The sequence below is a fragment of the Carettochelys insculpta genome, chromosome 5 (genome assembly GCF_033958435.1).
Source record: "Carettochelys insculpta isolate YL-2023 chromosome 5, ASM3395843v1, whole genome shotgun sequence".
Taxonomy (NCBI): Eukaryota; Metazoa; Chordata; order Testudines; family Carettochelyidae; genus Carettochelys; species Carettochelys insculpta.
In genome coordinates this window covers 10,339,157-10,354,502 of record NC_134141.1, presented here as the reverse complement: position 1 = coordinate 10,354,502, position 15,346 = coordinate 10,339,157, and the positions used below count along the sequence as shown (strand labels likewise).

At 46.2% G+C, this 15,346-nt stretch overlaps 2 protein-coding genes across 6 annotated transcripts in view; one reads left to right on the top strand and one right to left on the bottom strand.

Annotated features, from left to right (window-relative positions):
• Nucleotides 1-2,122, top strand: part of PLPPR1 (phospholipid phosphatase related 1) — a 142,540-nt gene extending 140,418 nt beyond the window's left edge. For 3 of the 4 annotated variants that reach the window (XM_074994656.1, XM_074994655.1, XM_074994657.1), the window contains exon 7: nt 1,768-2,122. In XM_074994656.1, coding sequence (XP_074850757.1) covers nt 1,768-1,800 — 33 coding nt within the window. In that variant the 3' untranslated portion in view covers nt 1,801-2,122. The remainder of the gene's footprint in view (nt 1-1,767) is intronic. The other variant, XM_074994654.1, reaches the window with a different exon arrangement.
• Nucleotides 2,123-3,793: 1,671 nt separating this feature from the next.
• On the bottom strand, nt 3,794-15,343 carry BAAT (bile acid-CoA:amino acid N-acyltransferase). Of its 2 annotated transcripts, XM_074994653.1 has the most exons (5): nt 15,250-15,343; nt 11,564-11,689; nt 8,527-9,024; nt 7,504-7,706; nt 3,794-5,687 (listed from the first exon to the last, which is right to left on the bottom strand). In XM_074994653.1, the coding sequence occupies exons 3-5, from the start codon at nt 8,987-8,989 to the stop codon at nt 5,091-5,093; spliced, it is 1,263 nt and encodes a 420-aa protein (XP_074850754.1). In that variant the 5' UTR covers nt 8,990-9,024; nt 11,564-11,689; nt 15,250-15,343; the 3' UTR covers nt 3,794-5,090. The 2 variants fall into 2 exon arrangements, with proteins under 2 accessions (XP_074850754.1, XP_074850753.1); XM_074994652.1 differs by lacking the exon at nt 11,564-11,689 and having other exon boundaries at nt 15,250-15,337.
• Nucleotides 15,344-15,346: the final 3 nt, after the last annotated feature.

Here is a 15,346-nt window from a genome sequence, read left to right as displayed (position 1 = left end):
AAGTTTATTTGTTAACTTCTTCCAGGCTGCATAACATAAGTCTTTTGCTTCAAAATATGCTTGTTGGGCCCTACATGTTGTTCCTGTTCAAGTAACGCTAGTACTTAAGAGAATGGCACTGCATTCTGTAGAAATGAAATTGTGTCCAGCAATTACAGCTGGCTGGCAAAGGGGGGATTTTTTTTCCTTGAGGAAAATTTTGACTTTCTGTCAAAACACTGTAAGCCAAAAATGTTCAGCTTGGGGGTTTTCTGTTCTTAAATGAAAAATTCAAACATTTTACACAGGGAAGGGAGGGCACTTTTCAGGAAAATCTTTATTGAGTCAGATAAAATGTTTTCCAGTTGAAAAGGTTGGGATGGAAAATTTTTGACCAGCTTGAAAGGGAATATGCACAGACGCACACACAGGTATGTAAGAATGCACATACATATGCAGAAGGAGCAGCCTGGTGAGCATAGTGACAGTGTACATGAAAACAGTAGTGCTTTGTCTTTTCAGACACAGATAGATATCTGGGGCTTTTAACATACGTGGCATAAATAAAGGAGGCCAAAGTCTTCCTGCTGGGTGTAAGAATTGCCAAAAAGCCTGGTCTAAAACCCAGTGAAGAGGTTTTTTTTGTTTGTTTTTTTTTTCCCCATTTCCTTTGCCGTGATCTTTTTACACTCTTAATCATAGAACGCTATAACTGGAAGGCTGCTCAAGAGATTAACGATTAACGATATTTCTTGATACATTGGTAGCTAGTTTTCTCCTTCTCATCAAGTATCTAGAGCAGGGGTTCCCAAACCTTTGGGCATCACGCCCCCCCCATTTGAGTTTTGAGAAACCTTCATCCCCCCCACATCTTGTTTACCATCTTCCATGCTCCCCCTTTTAACAAAAAATTCAATTTGTAATTTAAAATAAACATAACTTGATATAACAATGTTATTTAAAATTAAAAATAAGCACAAGTCATTTTTTCTTGGCCCCTACGGATGCCTGGTGCCCCCCAGCTGACTGAGCCCCAAGCCAGCTGCCAGAGCTGCCCACACCAACCACCCACCCACCTGAGACTTGCACTGCCAGCTGCCTGCCTGCCCACCAGCCACCTGAACCCTGCACTGCTAGGACCAGCCGCCTGCTCCAGCCAAGGGTCTGCCACCTAAGCTGCTTGCCCAAGCCCCACGCTGCCAGGGCCAGCTGCCTGCCTGCCTGCCATCCCGAGCCACCCAAACCCCATGCTGTTGGGGCCATCCACCCACCTGAGCCCTGCGATGCCAGGGCCAGCCACCCAAGCCAGAGTCCCACAAGCCCTGTGAGCAGCCCACCTGAGCCCCACAAGCCCTGTGAGCCACCCACCCAAGCCCCTCTCCTCCCCCAAAACCAGGCACCACCAGCCCCCCATTCTTATCTCATCTCTGTCCCCCTCCCCCAAGCCAGGTACCCTCCGCCTCACATCTAACCCCATCCTCCTCCTCCTCCTCCTCCCCAACCCACACTCAGTCATCTTTGCAGGAGGCAGCCAGCTCCAAGTGGTCTTCGCCGGCTGCCTGCTTTTTGTAGAGGCTCCGCTGGGTCACACGTGTAAAATGGCAGGAGCTGAGAGCCAGAGGCAAAGGCCGGATCCTTCTTCAGTTGGGGTATATGATGGGGGGGCTGGATCACCTCACACCCCCCATTAGAATTTCTTCACGCCTCCCTGTTTGGGAAACTATGATCTGGAGGCTCTAATCAAAATGTACAATCAAAACTTTCCTGTGTCTGCATTTCTCTCTGCAGAATCACTCTGCCTCTATGACCGAAGTAACCTGAACTGGAAGATGGCAAGAGAAGCTATTTTTTATGAACCTTCAGTACAACGCTCTGAGACACACAGTTACTAAATGTCCAACTGTGACGACCAGTATTATGTTATGTCTAGTTAGAGGCTGATGTTTTGTACATTTTTGGTCTGAGGAAGTGCTGTAGCTTGCCCTGATTTCTTTTGTCAGCTTTAATATATTTATGCCAGAATTTAAACAAAAAACAAATGAAAAAAGAACCCAACCTCTTTTCTCCTTTAAAGTGTGGACTGAGGAACTACATCTATGAAACCGTTGATGTTGTTTTGTGATATTTGTACACAGACTTTTTTTGTTTTATATACATTGAAATAAAATAATTATAATAATTCACTTTTACTTTCTGTTATCATAGGAAACACTTCTGACAAACGGGGGGATTCTGATCTCAAGAACATTAGTGTAAATCTGTAGGCACTGCATAAAGATACTTCAGATTTGGCTTAGATCAGGAATCTAGTCTGAAGAGTACTGACTAGTAATAAACTCTCTGGCTGTGATCCAACCAGTTACTTTAGAATGTGCTTATCTTTAATCTGGGAATAGTCCAACTGATGGAACACTTTGTACTTAAAGTTAGAAAGATGTTTAAGGATTTTGCTGAATCAGAGCCTGATTGAGTTGCGAGAGGAGGAAAACGTGCTAGTTCTAAGAGAATAGCTACAATGATAGCTATCAGAGGGGTAGCCATGTTAATCTGTATCTGCAAAAATGAGGTGTCCTGTGGCACCAGACTGATTTGGGCATAAGCTTTCATGGGTAAATCCCACTTTGTCAGATGCATGGCCATGTGTCTCACCAGGCCATGTGCATGCAGCTCACAAAGTGGGGTTTTGTCCACAAAAGTTTGTGCACAGATCTACCTGTTAGTTTTTAAGGTGTGAGAATAAGTTGGTCACTTTAAAAATTCTGCAGTGGGGGCCCAGGGTCCTCCAGTAGGCAAGAGCATTGGTGCAGGACCCAATTCTGCCTTCAGATATACACACGCACACAACTCCTACTTGAAGTCAGAGGTGCATATTTAAGGGCAGACCACAGGAACTTGAGGGCATTATTGTGGATTCGCACAGGATTTTTCATAGGTGCAAGGATCAGTGTTTCGTAATGGCATCATAGTGTCACCACATGAACCTTTCACTCACAGTCTGTGTCCTTAAGTTACGTGAATGCAAATGAAAAGCAGAACAGCTCAAGTCAGTGGAGTTATTTGGGATCAGGACAAAGGAGATCAAGAGGTCAGTTCGGCCCGATGATGTGCTGGGGGTCTGGCACGCTGTGTTCATTCAGAGGTGCCAATGCTCCATAAAAATTACTGGCACTGTCCATAAGAGCCACGTCTGCCTTTTATTTTTATTTTTTTTTGGTAAAACACAGAGGTAACAAACCTGCTTTTTTACACTTTGAGCAGTGTTGTTAACATTAACTATGGAGAGCCAGAAAGAGAGCAACAGTTTCACTGTGTGGTGATTACTTGTTCTGAGGGTTTTCCTGCTTCTCATCTTTCTAGCACGGTGATCACTGAAGTATGTCCCTTTTAAAAAAAAATGGAGCCTCTTTCTGTACGTTGGACAGAATGTTTACCCGACTCTTCCAAGTTGTTTCTTGTTGGCTTTTTTGTATATATTTTTTTTTCTTAAAAGATGAAAAAAGTTGCAAACAAATTGTATCCAGGATTCTGTCATTTGTTGTTTTGAAGAAACAGTGAGATGGTTCTTTGTGTCCTGCCTTATGTATGACTATTCTGGTTTGGCATTATCTTCAGGATTGACTTTTTGCCTTGGAAGTGGCAGCATATAGACGTTGGGGGTAGATTTTAGAGTTAATGAGTCTCTCTCTCTCTCTCTCTCTCTCTCTCGGGTCTAAGGTTTCCCACACTTGAGTCTTGGGTATTTCCACTGACTTCAGCAGGCATCTAAGCAGGCCCCTACACCTCACTGTCTCAGGAAGAAGATGACTTTCTCGCAAAGACTCTCACGAAGTGGTGTTCCCCCCCACTTCTGCTGAAAATGGTTTGGCCTCTATCATACATGTGACCAACCTGTGCTCTAACCTGCTCTCTGAAATAGCTGTTTAAAAAACTGATGAGAGAGAACCACGTTTCTCAACGGGGTAAGGCAGATCCAAAGGGATCCTGTCTCTTACAGGTTCTATCCCAGTGCAGGTAAGTGGGAAAACTTCTTCCATGGATTCCCTGGCACGGATGAATGGAGGAGTAATGAGGTGCAATGGTCTTCCCCTGAGTAGGAAGCAGAGGGGACCTCTCAGAGACCTTTGGGGGGGTGTGTTCCAGAATGCCTGCACCCTGCCCCACAGTAAGCTGCACCTGGGACCAGAAGTACCAGAGGTGAGGCAAGGCCCAGGGCTCATTAAAAAGCCGGCTGCTGAACAGACCAGAGGTTTTTGGCCAGAGGAGCCAAAAGGCCAACCCAGAAAGCCAGACTGGCCAGGGCAATTGACCAGATGCACTGACCAAACCATAGGGCTGCAACCAAGCCTGCCTTTGGCCCACTACCCTGAGTTCTTGAACCTACCTGGACCCGTGGCCCAGGACGAGCCCAAGCCAGGGAGCCTACCTGCTGCTGGCTACCCCAAGGGCCCAGACCTGCCGGTACCCGTGAGTCTCCCTGCTGCCAGTTACCCCAAGGAGCAGGACTGGCCTGAGCCTGGGAGCCTACCCACTGCCAGTTACCCCAAGCCTTCGGACCTGTTGGGGCCTACAGTCCTGTGTGCAGTCCACTACCCACATGACACGGAGATGACCATGTGGCCAGACCTGCCCACGGTTACATACCCCGAGGATATCTTCCTTCCCAACCTCCCCAAGGACTCTGGGTGGGAACCAGCCCAGGAGAAGCTCCACCAGAGCCCATGGTGGTGTTTTGTGGTCTGGATCCCCACTGCCCGGTTCTGGTGAGAGCTGTTCTTAGGACCCCGGGCTGGGGCGCACTGGAGCGAGTGGGCCTGTGCCCCGCTACCCCTTCCCCTAGAGGCGCAGTCCCTCGCCTCTCCCAGTTCCCACCACTGCTGGTGGGAGCTGGATCAGGCCCCCTGCACACGTCCACCTTCTACTATTCTGAATCATTCTTGTTTGTGCATTTGTGTTTCCCGTCTGCAGGCCGACAAGAGAGGCTGGGCACATAGCGTTTGGAACTTCACCCTGGTACCTCGAAGGCACATTTTCTTTCCATTGATACCCAGCGCTCAAAAGCTGGTCCAATGGGTCTTGATCAGTTTTGGAGGACATGACTCCAGGCCTCACTCTCAGAGTTTGCTGCCTCTTGTGGGGCGGAGGTGGCACCAGAGGAATTTTTGGATCTCTCTCCAAGAATGTTCCTGTGCTGCCGCATGAGCTTGGGCTTCACCTCCCCACATCAAGGGCAAGGGGAAATTGGGACTGTGTGAGCCGAGGCAGAATGGGGACCCTGGGGGCTCTATCAGGTGCCCAGCGCCCGGGTAAGACAACAGGGTGCAGTTCTTTCTCCCATGCCTCCTCATCCTTTCCATCGCTTCCTCAGCATAGGCTTTGCTGTTGTAATTCTGGTCACTTTCTCCCACGACAAAGAGAATCTGGCCCCGTGCCTTTTCAATGGGGATGATGCTCCCTTGATTGGCCTCTGCTTGAGTGTCCCCCATGACACTGGACAAAGACAGCAGGCCCAGCGGCATGATCTGGACACACCCAAATTCATATGGTATGGGGCTGATGTAGAGATCGCGGTAGCGCAGTTCAGTCCCATGTACGGCATTGGTGCTGTTAATGCAGACGGTAGCTGTGATCTGTGGTAGGAACGTTGCCATAGCTAGTGCAATCTCAGCCCCTTTGCAGGTGGCAACGACACCAACTCCTGCCCCGCTCACCTGAAAACACACCATAAAGAAATGTGTTAAACGTTTAACGTCCAGCCTCTGAGTTTCTTCTTCCCATTCATGACTCCAATTCTCTGATCCCATGACGGTCCTATCTATGCCTATTTAGTGTGGCCAGCATCAAGCTCTGGACCTTCACTTGTAAGAGCCAGTAACATAAGCATCTAACAGACATCCATTGGAAAGATGGATATTGGCCATTCTACTCTTAAATTATGCTAACATCAGGACTATACCTGTACATGGCCAGTTAGAGATCTACAAATATTCAGCCATTGTGGCATTTGTGCTATTATATTAAATGTACAATAAATAGTAATTACAAATGTCCATCTTGCTAGCTCCCTCTCCAGTTACATCTCTGCTCCCTATTTTCTCTTGTTTTAATGTGGCTGGCATAATTACCTTGGAAATTAGCTCTCCATACCACCACCACCTCCTTTTTTTAAAATTTCGGTTCCATATGTGCTTTTTGATAGCTGGGTGGACATTTCAGGTGGCAGGCTGGGGCCACGACCAAGTGATGTTAAATCATACCAAGAGGGGAAATCGAACAGGGTTGCACCACTACACTTGTTATCCATCAACAGGAGTTTAGATGAGTTCCTGTGTAGTCCATCTCCCATGGAAAGCCCATTTATTCTCTTCCCACACCCCAGTCAACCCCCCAAAATAAGATAAAAAGCCTGGGGTCTTGACTATTGTCTTGCTCAATAACAATTTGTAAGGCCTAATGTTGGTGAGACTCAAATGACAGGCTGCGTTGCTCTTTGATCACAGAGCTCATTTTTCTACCGAGCCAAGAGTGCCCCATTCTGTGAAGCAGAGAAGAGAGTGATTTATGTAGAAGATCAAAGATAAGATGGCATCTGGAGTACCTCTCTGGGCAAACTCAACTGGATGAGAACAAAACTTGTATTTTGGGTTACTGTATTTGAACTTTCAAAAAAGAGGACACCCCTGAGAGGGAGTGTAGCTGTGTCAGTATCTACCAACCCACGTTGTACTAATGTGTTATAGTATATATAGGGAAAGGGGCAGGGGGGACACAGGCCCACCCACTCCACTGCGCCCCAGTCCGGGGTCCTAATAACAGCTCTCACCAGGAACCAGGCAGTGGGGATCCAGACCACTACACACCACCATGTGCTCTGGTGGAGCTTCCCCCAGGCTGGGTCCTACCTCAACCTCCATCGGTGCTGGTTCCCATAGTATATGTAACACGTTGATACAACGTGAGTTGGTAGATACTGATACAGATACACTCTCCCTTGGATATCCTGCTCTTCTGAAAGTTCAGATGTGGTAGCCCTACGCACCTTTGTCCTCACAGGCAGGAGTGACAGTGGGAAAGAACACCCTCTTGAAAGAGGGGCATGCAGAGAATTGCAAGATGGCCTATGCAGTATTTCAAGGTATGTCTGTACTGCAAAAATAAACAAACAAATAAATAAAAAGTTGTGTTCTTAACTTGGGTTAGTTCACCACCATTAGCTAACTCGGGTTAAAACAGCAGTGACAAAACAGCCATTCAGGTATTGACTCGACTCAGTAGCGCCTGTCAAAGCCAATAAGGGAGGACGGGGCTGAACTCTTGAGTTTCTAGCCTGAGTTAAAAGCCACCTTGCTGTGACCTCACTGGTGTTTTAACCTGGGTTTGAAAACCCAAGTTAAGAATATACTGTTTTTGCAGTGTCGTTGGATCCTTAGTCACACAAGTTGCAGCCCACAGAGGTTTGTTGGCTTTCTTCAGCAGTGGTTGCTTTCGGAAGAAAAGATAGAGAATTTATCTGTAAGCAGAAAGTACCTTTGGATGTCCCAAGAGCATGCTGGCAGCTTCCTCAAAATATTCCAGATCCACCTTATCTAGATAAATGGGCAGGTCTTCATATGCAAAGTAAGCTAAGGCCAGTGCAGCAAAGCCCCGACTGGCAAGGAGGCTGGCTCGGAATTCAATAAGTCCACCTACACCACCAAACATGTCAATGAGCCCTGGAAAAGGACCTTCCCCTGAGGAGAACAAGGAAGAAAAAAGGAATGAAAACTGAAGAAAGAAACAATGGGAAAAAAAGGTGGATTCAATGTCCAAATTCTTAGCGGGGGAATCATTGGCAGTAGCTAACAATGCCCATGAACCCAGCCATTCCCATTCTTACCTCTCATCACCTACTCTTGGGATCAAAGCAGAACTCTGAGATCTGCCTTCCTACTTTCAGGTGAATCATCTAGTAATCTAGGACAACAGTCCTTCTGCAGCTGTGATGTGGAGCCCAGGCAAGATGTTGCATCCCAAAGAGCTCTGTAATCCTGACTGGCACAGGGTGCACAGTATGAAAAAATAAATCCCAGAAAGTCTAACAATAACTCACTACCCGGGGCTTCCTCCCAGCTGCCATTGCTACTGCGGCAGCGGTGGTGGTGGCTGGAGCCCTGAGCCCTTTAGAATCACCACCAGAGCACCACATGCTCTGGCCATCTCTGAGGGCTGGCAGGGTAGGGAGAGGGGAGCCCACTAGGCTATTTGGATGGTGGTAGGTCTGACTCCCTCAGCCCCACCCCTTCCACCAAAGGTCCCAACCCTTCCACAAACACAGAGTCAGCCTTACCACTACATGTTGCCCAAGGGCCCAGCTCATGACCAGCTGTTTGTGAACAATCTCCAGGCCAGGAATTATTCATAGAAAGTATTTAGCAAACAAATACATTGGGGAAGACAGCAATCAGCCGGCAGAAAATTCATGAACAGAAAAAAGCAACGTTGGCTGAATAAAGTCTATTTTTATGACTCATTCACCCAGCTCTAGAACTGAGGAGATGGTGATTCTCTCACCTGAAGGGAGAAAGAGAGCTCCACGGATTCTGCTGCCCCTTATCTGGACCCGCTGCACTCCGGGTGCTACATACCACCTCTCCACTGTCTGGCTGGCCACAGGTTGATCGTGGGGTGAGGCAAACAGGTGAAATTCATCGAACAAGGCCAAGTGGATGTGGAAGGGACTCTCCATCACATTCCTCTTCATTAACCTGTAGAACAGCTTTTGTGGCTTCAGAGTATGGAACAGACCCATGGGCTGCACCCCAACGTAATCCCCTCCCGTGGCAGCAGCCTGCTCCAGGTCCACCTTGCCATCCATATCTGACCAGTAGAACGCTCGGGAGCAGAAGAACACCCCTTTCTCATCAGTCAGTGAGGCTTGGAGAGTCACCAGCTTGTGCGGAGGCAAGCCAGCAACCTGGATTTTCAGTGGTTCGTCAGCAAGGGATATCTTCGGGGTGACTGTGAGACTGATCATTGCTCAAGCAGGAGCTGCCGAGAGTTCTTAGGGACCTGGGAAACCAGGAGAGAGGTGAGGATGAAATTAGGAATACCAACAGCTAAACTAGAATGTGCTGAAATAGGAAGTAGGTGTGGGAAAACCGCTATTAGAATTATAAGGTTGGAAAAGAAATGTACATGACCAGCTCTAAGGCTGGATTCACATTTTGAAGCACATAGTACGCAAGTGATAGCCGTATGGGCAGAGATGGAGAAACAGACAAGGATATCAATGCCCGAATAGGGAAAACAACTGCTGCATTCAAGATTCTTAATCCCATATGGAGTTCACAAATAATATCTGCAAAGACAAAACTGCAGATCTTCAACACTAATGGGAAGAGTGTGCTCTTGGATGGATGTGAGACCTGGCATACTAAAAAGTCTTCAAATCATAGCTAAAGACATTCAGAAACAGATGCCTGAGGTACATCCTTTGCATCAAATGGCAAGAGTTTGTCACAAATGAGGAGTTTTGGAACAGAGCAAGAACCACTTGATGTTCAAATCAAGAGTAGAGAATGGGGATGGCTAGGCCACACTCGCAGAAAATGATCTTCCAGCATAGCCCATCAAGCTTTCACATGGAACCCACAAGTAAAACACAGAAGAGGAAGACCTCAGACAACATGAAGAACATTTACTGAGACTGAACGAGAACTGGGGTACTCCTGGAGTCAGCTAGAAGTTTTGTCTTGATACAGAGGGAAGTGGAGGAGACTTGTAAGATGATATGTGCTCCGCTCAGAGTACAAGGGTTTAAGTCAAGTACACAGGGGAGTTCTCTCTCTTCATTTTTTGCTAACACATGCACAAAGACATCCTGTGAACAATGGTCCGTCTCACCTTTTCCATTCATGTGTGCATTTTGTCCATCCATGTGCCTAATAAATGTATGTCCACTGAGGCATGCGTGAATGTGTACCATTAGTAGAAACACAAACAGCTAGAAACTTGCTGAGGAGGCTCTGCTGGTCAGCTGGGTGGCATTTGAAACTCTCGTGAGTGGCTGCCCAAGTGCGCAGCTTGCAGGGAACACTGCAGGCCCACATACCTACCAAGTAGGCCCACACACCAGCCTTCACCCCTACAGGTGCACACTAAGCTCTTGTCACAGCTTCTGCCAGCAGACGTCTCTTCCCTCTCCTGGCTTGGGAAGCAACAAACTTCCCTGTAACTTCTGAACATTTTTAAGTAGGTGTTTAGGGACATGATGATGCAACTGTCATTGAAGTCCATGGAGGGATACTATATAAAAAAGAAGACACCCCTGAGAGGGAGTGTATCTGTATCAGTGTCTAACAACTCAAGTTGTATTAATGTGTTTTAATGTGCTATAGCAGTGTTTCTCAACCAAGGGTACATATACTCTTGAGGAACACTGAGGTTTCTAGGGGGTACATCAACTCATCTAGATAGTTGCCTAGTTTTACGACCAGCTACAAAAAAAAATGTTAGTAAAGTCACTACACTCTAAAAATCCATTCAGTGACTTGTTTCTGCTGCTTCATATGCCTTACACTGAAATGTAAGTACAAAATTTCTATTCCACTTTATTTGTTTAATAAGAAGACGGAAGAAAGTCAGCAAGTTTTCAGTAGCAGTCTTCTGTGATATTTTTGCATGTTTTTGTAAGTAAGCAGATTTCAAGTGAGGTGTAACTTGGTGGAATGAAAAGCAAATCTGACCCCTGAAAAGATACAGTACTCTGGAAAGGTTGAATGGCACTTGTTTGAAACCTCGGATTGTATTATGACCATGTTGCTCAACCTGTGGTACGCATACCCTTAGGAGTATGTGAGAGAAGTCTGGGTGTACTTATATATTTTTTTTTTTATTAAAAAAGGTTGAGAGACACTGTGTTATAGTTTAGTATCAGAGAGTTAGCCGTGTTAGTCTGTACTCCAACAAAACAAACCAGCAGAAATGTAGCACTTTAAAGACTGACTAAAATGATTTATTTGATAACAATTCAGTGACCAGCTTTAGTGGGATAGACCAACTTCTTCAGATCAATTTCATTTCCAGCACAGACTGACTTACATAAGTACAGAGGACCAAAGAGAAAAAAAAAATTGTGTCATATAGTTTGTGTTATAGTATGTAGAGTACATTAACACAACATGAGTTGGTAGATAGAGACAAATACACCCCCTCTCAGAGATGTCCTCTTTTTTTGAAATGTCATATATGGAAACCCTGGCATGTTGAATAGTAAAAGAGAGATAGCCGTGCTAGTCTATATACTATGAAAACAAAAAAGCAGTCCAGTAGCACTTTAAAGACTAACAAAATAACTTCTTAGGTGATGAGCTTTCATGGGACAGACCCTGAAGAAGTGGGCCTGTCCCACAAAAGCTCATCACCTAATAAGTTATTTTGTTAGTCTTTAAACTGCTACTGGACTGCTTTTTTGTTTTGATATGGAAACCCTAAGAGTCAGGCACTGAGTGAGATTTTCAAAAGCACTTACATGCCTCTCTGCAGCCTTAGCCATGAACATAAGCTTTTAAAACCTTAGCACCCCCGTGCTCAGCAGTTTTGCACTAACCTTTAAGCCCACGTCTCCCCTGCACGCTGTAGTCTTCACAAATAGCTGTAACTTCTCTGTCCTCGAATATGAGCCTGTCTCACGGCAAATTAGTCTCTGTCCTCTTTCCCATTGCTTCCTGCAGGGCTATTGTGAAAATTCCTTGAGCTATAAAGCTGCAGAAAGAGTTTTACACCTCCAAAGTCCAAATGTGGTTGAATTCAACTCACATTCTCTTTAGGAAGGAGCTGCTTCCAAAAAAAACGGGGTGAGCCCAGGCAAACCAAGAGATTCACTGGCAGCCTCCCTCTCGTCCTTTCCCCACCCACCTCTGTCCTAATCTGTCCCCTTTTTCTGTGGATTGCAGAGGGGAGCCCATTACTGTGGATTGCAGAGGGGAGGTGGGGTGCGGATGTGGGGCCTGGGGAGGAGGCAGGGTGCAGGAATGAGCTGAGAATGAGGGTCTGGGGTCTGGGTGGGAGGGTGCAGGAGCAGGCTGAGGGTGGGTATGAGAAGTCTGGAACGGGATGCAGGAGCAGGGTGGGGGTGAGAGATCTAGGCAGCAGGGAGGGTACAGGAGTCTGGGAGTGGGCAGGGAATGGGGGCACAGCCTGTGGGGGAGGGACCCTGCATGCTACAGAAAGTGCTCCCCACTAGTACCAACCCTCACTTCTCCCAACGGCCACGATTCAGCCAATGGGAGCAAGGCTGGGTGTTTGTGCCTGCATGGAGCACTTCCCCATATGGCACACAGCCATTTTCCTAACTGCCAGGCAGAACCTGCAGACTGAGTCTGGCACAGGCTTGCCAGGAGCAGAACTGTGAGGATTGGAGCTGCCCCACAACAGACACACAGTGGTGCAAGCTGGCCAGCACAGACACTCCAGCTCGAGGGCCAGAGTCAGCTCATGCTCCTCCAGTGGGAACTAAAAGCCTTGTAGGCCAGATCCAGGGAAGCTATGGGACATAGATTCTCCACCCCTGGGTTATCCGATTAAGATAAAAACCTACAGATCATTGCTGTAACCACAGCAACAGAATTTGTGCTAAGTAAGCCATAAGGCCAGAAAACATTAAACAATCCCCAGAAATGAGCTAGAATCAATTTATAGAGGCCTGAAAGAAAAGTACATAAATAATTATTAAGGCCATTCACTACTAATTAGACTAGAACTTTGAAATGCAAACCTGTATTGTTAGAACAAAAAAGCAATCAAGTAGCACTTTAAAGACTAACAAAATAATTTATTAGGTGATGAGTACAAATTCATTAAGTAATGACTTAAGAGTACATCATTAGGTGATGAGTACATTCATTAAGTAATGACTTAAGAGTATGAGTGTTACTGAAAAATAATTTTTGCACTGCTATTCAAAGGGAAACAGCCGAGCTGTCTTTTATATTCAAATTCGGCACATTAACACGTGGTTTGAACCGGGATGGGAATTTTCTGAGTCACTGTAGGACCTCATCTGCATACTTGGCTTAATCTAATTCTTGACCTTTCCCCCCGACCCCTACACTCTCTGATTTGCTTACCTTCCTATTTTTTTTTTCTGATTTGTCCTCCTTGATTACTGTGTTTGGTTCTCTGTGCCTTAAGTATTGAGTCTGTTTTGGTATGGCTATGGTCTGAAGAAGTGGGTCTGTCCCACGAAAGCTTACCTAATAAATGATTTTGCTAGTCTTTAAAGTGCTGCTTGACTGCTTTTTGTTTTGTCTGAGAGAGTTTGAAGTCTGTCCAATACAGACAAAGACTTAATGGGCACAAAACAGACATTCCCCGCCCCTCTGCTCTCTGATTTGCTCACCTTGATCATTTTATTTTATTTATTTATTTATTTATTCTGATTTGTCAACTTTGATTACTGTTTTGGTTCTCTGTGCCTTAAATATTGAGTCTGTTCTGGTATGGTTATGGTCTGAAAAAGTGGTCTGTCCCATGAAAGCTCACCTAATAAATTATTTTGTTAGTCTTTCAAGTGCTACTTGACTGCTTTTTTTGTTTTGATACTATATAGACTAACACGGCTCCTTCTCTGTTACTGTATTGTTAGAAATAAGATGTGTTTACTTACAGCTGCTAACCCTGTAAACAGAAAGTTCCAGTCTATATGTATAACTGTTGAGTCACAGATCAAACGGGAATGTTAACATTCAGATGAATCTTGGACAAATAATGTCAATGTCAACATGTCTCTTTAAACAGTGACTCCACTCCCCCCCCACACACCCCTCCTCCCTTTGCGCTTTTGATTTGCCAACCTTGATAACAATTTTTGGACCTCTGTGCTTTATATATTGAGTCTATTCTGTTATGGCTGTGATCTGAAGAAGTGGGTCTGTCCCACGAAAGCTCATCACCTAATAAATTATTTTGTTAGTCTTTTAAAGTGCTACATGACCACTGTTTTGTCTCTTTAAAGTTTCTGGATAGCTGCTTAGTATATAAATGACCTTATGTTAATTATCCTGAGATTACATCAAAAGGCTAGTGTACTCTCTCGGGCACAGAGCAGAGGAGCAGCTACAAGTATATGTAGCCCTTTGGGTCCTGATCCTTTTTGTCTCCTATGGATTGGAAGTTCATGCGGAAAGCTGCGAGCGGTAAGAAATGAGATTGCAGGATCTCCTGGTTCCCCTTTCTAGCAGACAGTGACGTACGGTCTCACATCTACTTGAGGTTCATACAGGGGAAACCTAAACCACCACATTAAAGATCCCAGTCATTAGCTGGATCAACCTGGATTTGGATTTTGGACTGTCACCATAGCCTAAATTCTAAACAAATTTTACAGCCACAAGATCAACATCTCTATTATGTACTTGAAAGCTCAGGAACTGAACTCATGTTGGTACATACAGTGATCTTTCAAACAATTTTTCTTTTATGTTTAAGCTATTTCAATGTAGTGTACATGTGTAGACGTAGCCACTGTGTTACACATTTACGCTGTCTCCCTGAAATTGAGGCACTCCATCAGTATATAAGAAACTGCATGAAACTCAGTCATTCTCCGTTCCAGTCGTTTTTACAAGGTACTTGCAAATTCAACTCATGTGAAGCCACTAAGAGTCCAGTATTTAGAACCTCTTTATCACACCCACATAAATTGTTTGGCTACATAAACCACAACCATTCCCTATCTTCCACAAATTACGGGCAGATTAACGGGATTGCGGGATTGCTATATGTTCCCTGTAGAGACAAACTACGATACATGGCAAAGATCAGAAGATACGCAGAAAAGAAAGGGGAGTATGCTCCTTAATGACCTACCGCTGCCATGTTAGGAGCAGCCTGCTTCGGCACTGCTGACCTGGAGCCAACGCTCGCTCCCCAGCTCAGTCTCCCCCCAACTCAGAATCACCTCCTGCCCCCCCGCCAAGGCCCACACCACTGTCCGGAGCCCTTACCTCCCCCTGTCCCTACCCCCCACCCTGAGTGCCCCCCTACACCTGAAGTCCCCTCTTAATGCACGTCTGATGGAACTGGAAGGGACCTTGGAGGTCATCTAGTCCAGCACGACCAAGTACCAGCCCTGACGTCTACTTGCCCTGATTCCGAAACAGCCTCCTCAAGGGCTGACCTCACACCCCTGGGTTTCGCAGGACAACGCTCAAAGCGCGGAGCTGTCCCGCCCCTTGCAGCCCAAGACCCGCAGCCCAAGGACCAGGCCAGAGCGCTCCCCCCCCGCCCCTTCACCTCAACTGGCCAGCAGGCGCTCTTGACAGCCGGGGACCCGCGCGCTAAATCGAATTCCGCGCACCACCCGCAGCCTCGTACTATCAGGGGCCGCTCG